Below are 13210 nucleotides of genomic sequence, written 5' to 3'. Positions count from 1 at the left end.
GACAAAAACAAGCCGCCATGATACATGTATAATGCACACACTTCGATCATTTGAACTAGGGAAAAAAGTCGAGAAATATATGATGATAAAAGTCGACATGTTTGTTTATAAAACAACATTCTGACCTTTGAAATGTCGACAAGACAAGTTTTAACCAATTATTCTGACTTATTTTGAAAAAAAAAAACAACTCGGGTGTACCCTATGAGCTTCCATAACTAATCGTGTGTAATCTGTGGTTATACCAGGAAGTAAAAAGATAACATTCCGTACTAAACCAACAGGGCGTTTTCCTCTCTGACGTTCAAATAAGTTAACTTCGTGCTAATTGGGAATACTGACCAGTAAAGAGTAAGATTTACTTTTCCATTCAGCTTTTACTTCAGTTCATTGTACCATCTTCTTGTATTGTCCGTGCTTTATTATTTCATAATGGTTGATAAATATGTCAAGGGTCAAACTTTAAGACTAAGACTAGTCTGGTTTTTTTTTTTTTTTTTTTTTGTTTTTTTTTTTTGTTTTTTTGTTTGTTTTTTTTTTGTTTGTTGGTTTTGTTTGTTTGTTTGTTTGTTTTTTTTTTTTTTTGAAATATCGAAACAGAATGAGGTCTGCCTCAATACAATGTACACAAATCCATATATAACAAGTATTAATACATGTATATTCAAGTACCAATCCGCGTAGAATTCAGACACTGCCAATGGTAGAGGTGATTCATGCTGTAGAATCAAAGTACTCATGTACTGAATCAATTTATATCAATCGTTTTAGCGCCTCAAATATTCGTCGTATTCCAAAAATATGGAATAAAAGGAAAGTACGGGAATCGAATTCAAACGTATCTTAACATAAGCTTATTATAAGCTTATTATTATAAATGGTTAATATCAAACTCATCGTTTTATTTTTCTTAAATTCACCATTCTGATTATGAGGGACATTTAGAAACACACACACCAAAATACATTATGCATCATAGTAGCGTGCCAGTTTGCGTAATGTTCGGGTTCGATATATGTTTACATGGAACACTCCGATATAGCCCATAATTGAACTACAAACTACTAGTTGACCATTCCCAATTTTAAATTTTCAGGTCGAAATTCAGTTTATCGACCTCCAGGTCAAAACTGTCTGTTAAATAATTCAAATTTAAGGAGGTAGACATAGGGTAAAGGACATAACTCTTACAAATCATTATAACGTTTGTATTCAGCATTTGACATCAATATCATGTAAGCATCAAGTAACTTGGACTGATTTCATTATGTTTCAAATGAAAGCGTTATATGCTTTGGTGAAATCGAATATGATGTAACCATATCACTGATTTCAAGAGGCGTCCCCTACCCCAGCTCTACCTCCTTAAGCCACAAATTATTGAAATAAATCATATCCTCAGAAACGTGTTACACTCAACTATCTTCATTTCTCAGTTGATAAGGTTCATAGCTCAAGTGCTACAAGTTGTTTCATAGACACCTATGTGTCATGTGAAAGCGCTTAGTTTCTGGGCACCTAGTACAGAGACACGTACATTAACATAAACGATAAAGTATTATAATACTATCACAGGGGCTTGGTCCTACTCCCAAATATGCAGTCCGAATAGTAATATAACAAGAAAACGGGAATCCCAGATTTTGGGGTAACTCGCTTCAACTCAACCACCCCCCACCCCGAATAAAATCAAATATATTTATTACTTATTACTGCCCTCCAAACAACCTAATAAATAAACACAGGTATCACCACCAAATACTTCTTAATATATAGAGTCGGGCTGCATATTTCATAGTGTGAGCAAGCCCCTGTGATATAATTTCACCAATCATGGCCAAAATAGCAAAATAGAATGATTAATATTGCAAAAAGCAATAATACTAGACCAAAATATGGCACAATTTCCAAGAAGTGCATTATCGAAATTCATATGCCATCGTCTATGCAAAGTTTCATTTTTATTTGCCATCTCGTAGCTTCCGTTGTCATGAGGCGGTAACCGTAATAAAAATATATTTATGATACAGTGAATGATACGTCAGGATGGTTTTGGGGGTTATGGTACCTTTTTGTAACAAAAATGGTCAAACGATGAGCGACAAATAAAAGCATACCATTCCTTTCTTTATAATGTTTCTTGACTGGAACCACTGCCTCAAGGCCTGCATAAGACAGTTTTCCCAATTAGTACTCGGCATTCCTTTTATTATTCTTTTTTCTATGATTGAAGACTATTTACAATCTCGCTGGGTTTTCATTTCTAGTTAAACATCAAATGGTTTATTATGCGTTTAAAAATGAATAGGTAACTTGAATATATTCGTATGTAGTTCCCTTTTTACCTTTAAATGTGGCTATTGTTAACTTATTCATTATTCTTATGTACGTTTAACTGAGCCACTTCACAACGTATATTATTTTCAAATAGTTTTTCCTTCCAACCCAAAACACAATTAATTGTTTTAACGAAGAGTCAGCGACCTATATACATGTATGTAGAATGTAAGACCAGAACTATGACTGGCTAAAATATTCTGACGGAAGTAGACGATTACACAAGTGCTCCGCCCATCTTTGGCATAGCCTAAAATCCTATCAATTATAATGATTATTGGGACATGTTTCAATTTCTATATTAAATTAATGGATCTGCTTTGATTAGTTCTGTTATATTTCATTTCTTTCGATTTCGTTCTTCGTTTCGTTTGATGTTATATTGAGTTTGTTTCGGACTTTACTTTTACTTTACCTTTTTTATCTTCACATTTTTACCTGAAAAATATTCTTTTCCTGGTTTTTAAAGACAATATTTCCTATTTTTTTTATTCTTTTATTTATTTATTTATTTATTTATTTTTTTTGCTTTAAATCAAACACATAAATAAACAATTGTATGTCTCTGTTTAAATAAAAACAAAAATTTCTTTGCGCTATTCCACTTGTTGTTTCTTGTCGCTTTTTGTCACCTCTTGTCGCCAATTAGTAAGACCCGCAGACTTACGTCATCATTGAAACAGAAACTCCGCGTCTGTCTGAAAGGTGCAGGACCACCGCTAATTTAAATCCCTGACGGTGTTGCATGTCTGTAAGTCATACAAACATATTGTCCCTCAATAACTGTGTTGATTTTCAAACGATATATACGGTTGTGCCAAGTTAAGACATGACAGTAATTCCTGTTGTGATTCGGTGCAGGAGATATATTTTTGTTTTGACCACCACCGATCCCGAAAGGGATGACGCATGCAAGTACTTAAATTCGAGATTCCAGAGAGGTTTAACCTTACTCCTACAACGTTAGAAGTTGGAATTCCGTTCCCCCATACCCCAACTCTTAGGATGGCACCAAGGCAGAAAATAGCTTGCCAACTCCAGCATTGCTGGAGTAGGTTTAACCTTTGAAATCACAACTTTGGATTTTTTTAACGGAAAACAAGGGCTTAATATACATGTACGCACAGTCGTTTGAATATAAGTGACAAATAGCAAAAAAGAGTCAAATATTGCTATTTGTCGCTACAATTCAAACAACTGATGAGCGTATCTGCTTAGTCAGGTCAAGAGGCTTAGTATTTTGACCACTGCGCTCCATGAGGGTTAACCCACTGTATGAATAGTAATCAAGGAAACCAAGGTTCTAGCAGAAATCAAAAGAAAGTAATCCAGTGAGAAAGATAAAACATAGAAAACAGACATAAAAAAGAACATGAAGTACATGTCACTAAAATAATACATACAATTTACAAAGTAGGTTAAGTGTCCTCTGCTTTTCTAGAAACACAGACCGAGTTGCTCATAAAAAGTCCAGGGTAGTTGAAAGTTGAAAGGTTTATATAAACTTATTCTAAAGTCAATAAAAAAAAATGGTAATAAGCTGAATCCACCAGTGTCAAAAGAAAAAAATATCCTCAGTGCCAAATCACAAAATAATAGTTCAAGCTACGTCTCGCAGCACAGCTGTATGTAACTGATTTTAACCTGTATGAAAGGTCTAAACTCATTCAAAAGTCAATAAAAATACATTTTGTAACAAGCCTTATCCATTTTTGGATTCGACCCTGGAGAAATTTTTTTGCTTTGACCACCAACGTCAAAACAAAAAAATAGAACCAATGCCAAATCCCAAAAAGTGATTATACTAAGCTATATATAATTGATTTTAAGAGAATTGTCTCCTGGACTAAAATTAAAATTCATAGTTTTCTCTTTATATTGCAGAAAAATGGCATCATTCATCGACAAAAAAATTCAACTTGACTGTGAAGAACACAAGCAAAGATATCAATATTATTGTAGGTCTCATGACTCTGTTATTTGTCAAAAATGTCGACTGGAGTCCCATAAGAAGTGTAAAGACACTTTAGATATAGAAGATGTCATCCGTGAAGTAAAATCATCTGCAGTTTTCGAGGATTTATGGACCAATATAAAAACAAATCATGAAGCTGTCTTGAATGCAATCATTGACAGGGAAGAAAATGTGAAAAAACTACAGAAAAAGAAGGAAAAACTATCAACTGAGGTGAAAGAAAAAACACAAAATCTTATTGATCAAATTAAGAAACTAGAAAACAAAACACTATCAGAGTTAGAGTCAGTTGTAAATGAAAATATAAATGAAATCAAAGCCACCACAAAAATCCTGGAATCAAATAAAAGAAAACTTGGTGAATTATTGGAACAGGAGGAACTCATTAAGAAACAGGCATCAAATTTCGAAACATTCATTGCCACAAAACAAATGGAGAGAGAAGTCCAAGAATCAGAAGAAATCTTACACAAATTATCTGAAAAAGGAGCCATGGATAATACAGACATAGAAATGAATGAAAACATCACAGCAGACGACACAATTTTTGGAATAAAAACTCTGTGTGACATTAAAGTATCAAAAGAAAAAAATACAACATCCATAGACATAAACAAACCAAACATGGGTCAGGCAGAGGTGAAGACAAGATTCCCCAGACAACTGACACTTAAACAACAGTTTACAGTAGATCAAGGTGGGTGTCCTGGTTGTTGTACGCTGCCTAATGGACTCCTGGTGTTGACTGATTGGTTCAATTGTGTAGTAAACATACTACACAGTAATGGTCAACACAAATCATCAGTCAGATTTAATGGAGGAAGACCATGTGATGTAACAGTCATCAATGAGAACCATGTTGCTGTTTCTAATCCTGACCCAGAAACAATCTCCATCATAGATGTAGACAGGAGTAAAATCATTAAAACACTTCAGATAAAGAGTCAAGTCAGAGGAATTACACATAGTGATGGACATTTATACTTCTGTGTACCTCAGGTAGGAATCCGAAAAATTAATATAGATACAGAAAAAATAGACAAACTCCATGATGACCAGACTGTTGATGATGATTCATATATAGACACAGATGGCAACAGAATATGTTATACCTGTCCTGACAACAACAACAACACAGTTACTGTCTTAGATTCTGACCTCAGAGTTATCTTCACATTCAAGGATCACAATACAATGTCATGGCCTTTTGGATTATCAATGGATGAACACCAGAATATTTTTGTGTGTAATTATTGGAAAAATAATTTATTACTAATTTCAAGGGATGGAGATAAACATGAAGTTGTAGTCAGTGGAGATGATGAGTTGTATCACCCTCAGTGTGTACATTATGATAAAGTGAACCATCTCCTCACTGTTGTTGATAGGATGAATGTGGTCAGGATATTTACTGTATATTGACTTTTGATGGAGAACCATCACTGAAATAAAAAAATTATTGAGATTAATTCAACTTCAAGGTAAGAAAAAATGTTTTATTTTTTAAATGTATACTCGAATTCACCTCAGTCTGTTTGCAGTTTTTTAATTATCTTTTAAATTACTCATAAGTTCCTTTAAAAAAGTTGGCATTTAATTCATGTCGTTCTGTACTACAACTTTCATACAATTATTTCTCTTTCTTACCTCCGAGATCGAAATATTTCCATATTTATTTTTTATGAGAATTTTGCACTCAGCGTATTGTCTATCCGCCATCTTTTTTCTATGGATGTTTTGAAATGTTCCCTATAATCTCACAATTGAAGAGCTGAAATACCATGATTTCCCGCCATATTTCTGGTTCCCTGCCAATTGAATACTATATGTGGTGAGTTTCATATTAGGTACCAGTTGTAACATTTTCATTCGGAACTTAGGTTTTTCTTTCATTAAATGTAAATAGCAGAAATATGACGGGAAATCATGGTATTTCAGCTCTGCAATTGTGAGATAATATGGATGGCGGATAAACAATACCTTCAGTGCAAAATTCTCATAAAAAATAAATTATTAAATATTTGTTTACATATAGGGTTTGTTTTTCTAAAGTAATTTTAATAATATCAGACATTTCCATCTTTTTCTTAATTGTCAGACATAAATAAACATATATTTGTTCATATGATAATTAACTTGATAAAAAGAAAAGATACATGATTTAATTTTTGGACTTCATTTTCAAAAATCTTAACAATATTTGACAGAACTTTCTACTTTTATCTTGGCATAAGATTTACAAAAATATGATAATTATTAACTTATTAAAAAATGTTTCAAATAGTACAGAAAATTCATATTGAGTACAGTGTAAAATAAATTTAATTTACATTTTTTATCAATCAGAGTTGGCCTTCATCAAGATTGTCAAATACATGTACATGTATCTACATGTAGATGTGTCATCATTGAAAATAATGTTTGCCTTTTGTTGTATATATTTGCATTTTCATGTTTCTAAATAAATGAAATTTTCTCCTTTGAAAACAGAAAATAATTAAAATCAAAAATTTTAATACTAGTATTACTTTGTGTAAATATCTAACACCATACATGTACCACATCAAGATATGAATGTGGTAAAAGATATGAACATGTACATGTATTAGTGATTTATTCATACCCAGTATTTACATGTAGACTTTTAAAAATAAATTTCTTTAAAACAATAATTAAAAAAAGTACAGTCATGTAATGTACATGTAGCATTTTTTTAGTCATGATTTGAATTAATTTCATAGAATTTTTTTGGCAACATGTGATATCCTTATAAGTCTTCATTGCTTCAACTAAAATCAACATATTTTTGTTAAAAGTTTTATTTATTTCATAACTTTTATTGTGTTTTTTTCTTGAAATATTAATTACATGTATATTATTGAAAGATACTACTAAGGACATTAAATTAACCACAACAGTGATTACATGTACTTGCAAATGCAATGATAAATAGAAATATCTTCAATTTATAGATTCACATTAGGTACATGTACAGCTACATGTATAAAATGTTGATTTTTAAGTCAGTTGTTGTAAATATATATGTACATGTATGTGTATTTGATTTTATATATTTAGCACTAACAGGGGTGGATGGAGAAATTATGAAAAAGGGGAGGGGTGCCAGGTTATTATTTGCTCATTAAGGTCCATAGATTGCAAGAATTAAAAATTATTCAAAGGGGGACTACACCCTGAACCCGCCACTGTAATTATGTTAACACCTATACCTGTATTTTATAATTGGTTCAAATCTAATGTATGATTCATGTGAGGAACAATGCCAGTTTGTATTTTTATGACTAATAAGATTATAACATGTACATGTATATTTTGTTGAATGGTGCATTTATTATGATTTAGTGTTTTTTTCTTCTCTTGATGGACTAAAACAATATTAATTTATTAAACAAATTCAGATCTAAAGATAAATAAAGTATGTTTAATCTATAATGATTTAATTTATCAGAAATCTTCATAACAATATCAGAATTTTTTTCTAAGAAACATGTTTTAATTTACTGACTTAATTATCTTCAATACATTTTTACTTTTTTATTTACATAAATGTAATACATTTTGTAATTAACTTAATAAAAAATCTTTAAAAGAAATGATACTAAATTAGTTTCAGGGTTTGACGTTAACTTTTATATTCACTTGTCCAGTCGGGCAAGTGACATATGTGATTCACTTGCCCAGAACTTTGTGTCACTATATAGTGTTTAAACCAGAAACCCTTGTTTAATAAGACGTGGATGGCAAGAAACTGTTCAACTATAATGCAGATGACAGTGGTTTAACATAAATTTCAGCCATCCATCATTAAACCCACGTTTTCGTTTTAATTCATAGTCAGCTTTTGTATTTTTCTGTGGAATTTCGGGGACCCCAGTTACCCCAAAACAGTCAAGTGTCCCCTGCTTGGCCATGCTTACTTCCTCGACACTTGGGGAGAACTGATTAATTGCAAGCCAAATAAATCGAAAAGCCGTCATATTTTTTGCGGGAATAAGGGGTAAAACAAGAAGCAAAGAAATTACAAGTATTCATGTGAGGAGTTTTTATTTCACATCTTTAGTTTAACAAATGGACAACAATAACTATCTTCTATAGAATTTTATTTCTCTTTTTCTCTCATATTTTCGAAGTTTTCGATACAGATTTCTTACAGTTTTCCAAAGTAAGAAATTCCATAAATAAATCGCGATGTTCAATTGGATAACAAAAATAGATGTACAATTGGACGCATCTGATTGGTCGACATTAATATCATACAATCTATTTTTGGCAAAGGGAAAATCAGAAAACTATCCAATGATAATCTAGGTCAGCAAGGTCGGGAAGAATGGGGAACTATACAGAAGTAATTTTCGATGTTTTAGAGCTGCGATGATCAGAAATAATGTAATTTGGGCACATATTTTTTTCACTTGCCCAGTTGGGCAACTTTGATGTCGTTTTTACTTGCCCAGACCGGCGATTTACTTGCCCCGGGCAATCGGGCAACCTTTAATGTCAAACCCTGAACAGTTTATTTAGTAAAATAATTGATTTTTTGGAAATTATTTTATATTTCTTTATTAATAAGTCTTGGTCTTCATCAAGTTGTTTTTTTTTTCAAATACATGTACATGTATCTAGATGTGTCATCAGTGAAAATCTGTTCACTTCATTGTTTTTGTACATGTATATAGTTGTATTTATCATTTTCATGTTTCTATCTTTGATTTAGTCCTACTCAAATGATTTAAAAAATATTTGTTATTTGTCATGAATATCATATATGTATATACATGTATATTCTTTTAAAAGACTCTTTAAAACAATGAACATGTTAGGCACTGTAAACAAATATAACTTATTGTAGTTATAAATATTATGAATGCATGTACATGTATGCATCCTTTTAATGACTCTTAAAAAACAATACTTTCAAATATTAAAATGAAACTGTAAAAGAAGTAGTATGTAAAAACATGTATTATACTTTATTTTTATTTTTATACAGGATTTGAATTGTTATACAAGACATTTCACCTTCAACTTTGACAACTTGTGATATCCTTGTACATGTATATTCACCTCAAATTTCATTTAAAAAAAAATAAATACATTTCTTCATGTACTGTACATTTATAAATTCTTCTGAAGTTACATGTATATTCATTTTTTTTTCTTGAAATTTGAAATATTTTTGACTTAAAGTAAATAAACTGGAAATCACATGTATTTTCACTAATTGTAAATGCATGGAGATTTCTTCAATACTTACCATGTGTACAGTACATCATCTATGTTTAAATGTAATTTTTATCAATATATAAATGTACATGGCATGAGTAGAATGCACATTTATTCATTTACAATATTTGTTTATTTTTTTTGTATATATATATATATGTTTCATTTCCGTGTGTATGTACTTACAGAGTTGGATTGAGAAATTTAAAAAAGGGGGGTCCCCAAAGGGCACTCAGGTCATTATTTGCTCATTGGATATTTTTAATGAAGATATATGTAACACAAATTTTCCATCACCCCATGAACCCCCTGGATACCCACTGTAAGTATGTTTACATCAATTATTCACAGTTCAATTCCACCAAACCAAAGTCTGACAATTGAATAGGAAATATCAAGTGACTTGTTAAAAATGTCAGTTAGGATTTTCCCTGAGATGAATAAACCCAGTTTTTATTTTAGAACTAATGAGGCCTAACCATATGGAATTACATGTACATGTACATTGAATGGTAGAATGATTTAAAATTTATCTTCTGAAACACTAAGGACAATATTCGTGTATCTACATGTAGATGGCCAAGGCATGGTGAAGTTGGTTTTAAACATTTCGTGAATTTGGATTTTCCGATAATGGGCGAATCCAACATATGTCATGATCAATATGGATATTAATGACAAACCTAATATTTAATGTCCATCAAAGAAGTGACACATTCCAATACATTCTGTGGAATATATATTCATCTTTAGGATGCTGTCAACATGGACTCGTTCAAGAGGCTTTGCCGATTCACAGAGTCTTTAATGATGTGCTCTGCCAATATGGATTATCGCATGAAAGGCAGACTATTTGGATTCTTTTTTTTAAGATGGAATTTTTTTCTCTAGTGAGAACTTTTGTTTATGTAGAACTAAGCTATGAAAGGTTTTTCATGTATTATACATTGTGTCTTGATTATTTGTTTGAACTTGCACTTCAGCATGTTGAAGAGTGAAGTTAATAACATGTATAAAATACATGTACATATAGTGTTCATTTGTAATTATTCATTCAGTTGTAGATAATTCCAAATTTAAAAACATTATTGGTAATTGGCTAAATTGGAAAAATTGTTATGAGGCAAAACAAATATATGTCAATATTACTTGTTTTTTTTTTTATTTTAACACCACACCACAGTGCACTTGAAAAGCAAAGCATTTTGGTAAGGTGATTTATAATCTTAATGAAATGCACACAAAATGAACATTTCAAGGGCAGCTAATTCTGTCAAAAATTTATTGTTTCTTACATTCTCTTAAAAAATTATTCTAAACAAATCTATTGATGTAGAGATCAAAGTATAATCTTTTCAGATAAAGAAGGTATCCTTGAGTAAAATTGTTTTTTTCATATTTGTGGGCAATGGACATGCATTTTACCTGATTTAAAACTTATTTAATTATTTAGTTTCAATACAGATCCAGTCCAATAATATTAATTCTAAAGTACATTGTAATCCATTTTGCTTCCATGTCAATCCTGTCGATCAGTCATCAGTAATTAAATTTTGTTTCTGAGAACAAACGAGTTTGAATCATCAAGTTTTTTTTTCATAGTGGGAACTTATGTTTTTTTTTTTTGTTTTTTTTTTTGTTTTTTTTTGTTTTTTGTTTCGTTTTTTTTTTCTTTGATCTTTTTTGTATACTTTATTACACTATTTTAACAACATTTACCACTTAACTTTTTGGTAATTTTTTTAATGCTATAGAAGTTTAAGTTCTAAAGTTACTATTGCAATAACTTAATAATACATGTATGTCAATTTTGATCGTGTGTAAATTAAATATGCTTTCAATTCAAAATTACTGTGAAACATTATCAAACCATTGCAGTCCTCCATAATTAGTCTGATTTTATTCAACTTTAGAAGAGAAGAGTTATTGTTCCTGAATTGTTTCAAGTATCCAGAATTTTACTTCTAATCCAAGCACATTTGAGATTTTTTGTGTAAATTGTCTTGTAATAGTATTCAGATTGCTGGTGTAAAAAAAATAAAACATATATTACTAAAATCTCTTTTTTGTTTGTACTGGCCTGTCTCTGGCCATTTTCAGAAGATATTCCCATGATGGGGTTAATTTTGCGCATTTCAAACACAATGGTATGACGCCATGTTATCTCTGCTTGGCTGTAACTCTAGTGTCCATGGAAGGGCTGTTAAAGTGTGGTCTTGTTGATGTTTTGTCAAGATGTGTCCAATTTATCGCTACCATCTGATGATGATATGTTTCATGTCTTCCTGATTGTATCTGCTAAAGAGGTCATGCCTTTCATGCTGGAGGCCTTATTTAAGAGGGTTCCTTTCGATTTCACTAGTATTAATTAACATTTTAAACAGGAAAAGTTTGAAACAGATAATTAACTGTGGTGGAATAATGGTATCACGCTGTCGTCAGTTCGTCATTGTCGTCTGCCGTCGAATAATAGTATCATGATGTCGTCAGTTTCTTTATTTTGGTCTGTGGTGGAATAATGGTATCATGCTACAGTCAGTTTCATCATTGTTGACTGCGATGAAATAATTGTATCTCGCTTTTGTCAGTTTTGTCATTGTTGTCTGCGGTGGAATAATGGTATCATGCTATCGTCAGTTTCTTCATTGTTGACTGCGGTGGACTAATGGTATCATGCTGTCGTCATTGTCGTCTGCAGTGGAATAATGGTATCATGCTGTCGTCAGTTTCGTCATTGTTGCCTACGATGGACTAATGGTATCATGCTGTTGTCATTGTCTTGTCGTCTGCAGTGGAATAATGGTATCATGCTATCGTCATTGTCGTCTGCGGTGAAATAATGATATGCTATAGTCAGTATCGTCACTGTTGTCTGAGGTGGAATAACGGTATTACGCTGTCGTCAGTGGGGGAATAGTGGTATGATGTCGTCAGTTTCATCATTGTTGTCTGTGGTGGAATAATGGTTTAAGCTATGGTCAGTGTCGTCAATGTCGTCTGCGGTGGAGTAATGGTATCATGCTTGTCATCAGTTCATCCTTGTCTGTAGTGGAATAATGGTATCGTGCTGTCTTCAGTTTCGTCATTGTTTTCTGTAGTGGAATAATGGTATCATGCTATAGTTAGTTTCGTTATGGTTGGCTGTAGTGAAATAATTGCAACATGCTGTCGTTAGTTTCATTATTGTTGTCTCCGATGGTATAATTGTATCATGCTTTCGTCAATTCATCATTGTCGTCTGTCGTCGATCAATGGGATCATGATGTCTTCAGTTTCGTCATTGTCGTCTACGACAATTTCCTTTTCGATGTACTCTGTCATTTTCGGATTTTGTATTTACTGTACTGGTTTCTTATCTAAAGGCTTTATTTGTTGTTTTATTAATTGATTGGTTTTTTATGGTGTAACATCCTATTAATTCACCATTAAACAATCGCGGACACCAGCTTTTGTATCAATTACACAAGTACAGCCAGTGAAATAATGGTATCATGCTACAGTCAGTTTCGTTATTGTTGTCTGTGGTGGAATAATGGTACTACGCTCTCATCAGTGTCGTCATTGTCGTCTGCGGTTGAATTATGGTATCATCTTGTCGTCAGTTCATCATTGTCGTCTGTAGTGGATTAATGGTATCATGCTGTCTTAGTTTCA

The 13210-nt window shown here is 31.9% G+C and overlaps 1 protein-coding gene across 2 annotated transcripts; it reads left to right on the top strand.

The window, feature by feature from the left end:
- The first annotated feature begins 200 nt into the window (after positions 1–200).
- LOC148600592 (uncharacterized) lies at positions 201–11614 on the top strand. Of its 2 annotated transcripts, none has more exons than XM_088559301.1 (2): positions 201–351; positions 4222–11614. In XM_088559301.1, the coding sequence occupies exon 2, from the start codon at positions 4226–4228 to the stop codon at positions 5732–5734; it is 1509 nt and encodes a 502-aa protein (XP_088415427.1). In that variant the 5' UTR covers positions 201–351; positions 4222–4225; the 3' UTR covers positions 5735–11614. The 2 variants fall into 2 exon arrangements, with proteins under 2 accessions (XP_088415427.1, XP_088415428.1); XM_088559302.1 differs by lacking the exon at positions 201–351 and adding an exon at positions 2974–3088.
- Positions 11615–13210: the final 1596 nt, after the last annotated feature.

The sequence above is a fragment of the Perna viridis genome, chromosome 13 (genome assembly GCF_037379345.1).
Source record: "Perna viridis isolate PV_CMFRI_1.1 ecotype Kerala chromosome 13, ASM3737934v1, whole genome shotgun sequence".
Lineage (NCBI taxonomy): Eukaryota > Metazoa > Mollusca > Bivalvia > Mytilida > Mytilidae > Perna > Perna viridis.
Note: the sequence above shows the minus strand (reverse complement) of the source record. Positions and strands in the feature narration are given on the sequence as shown.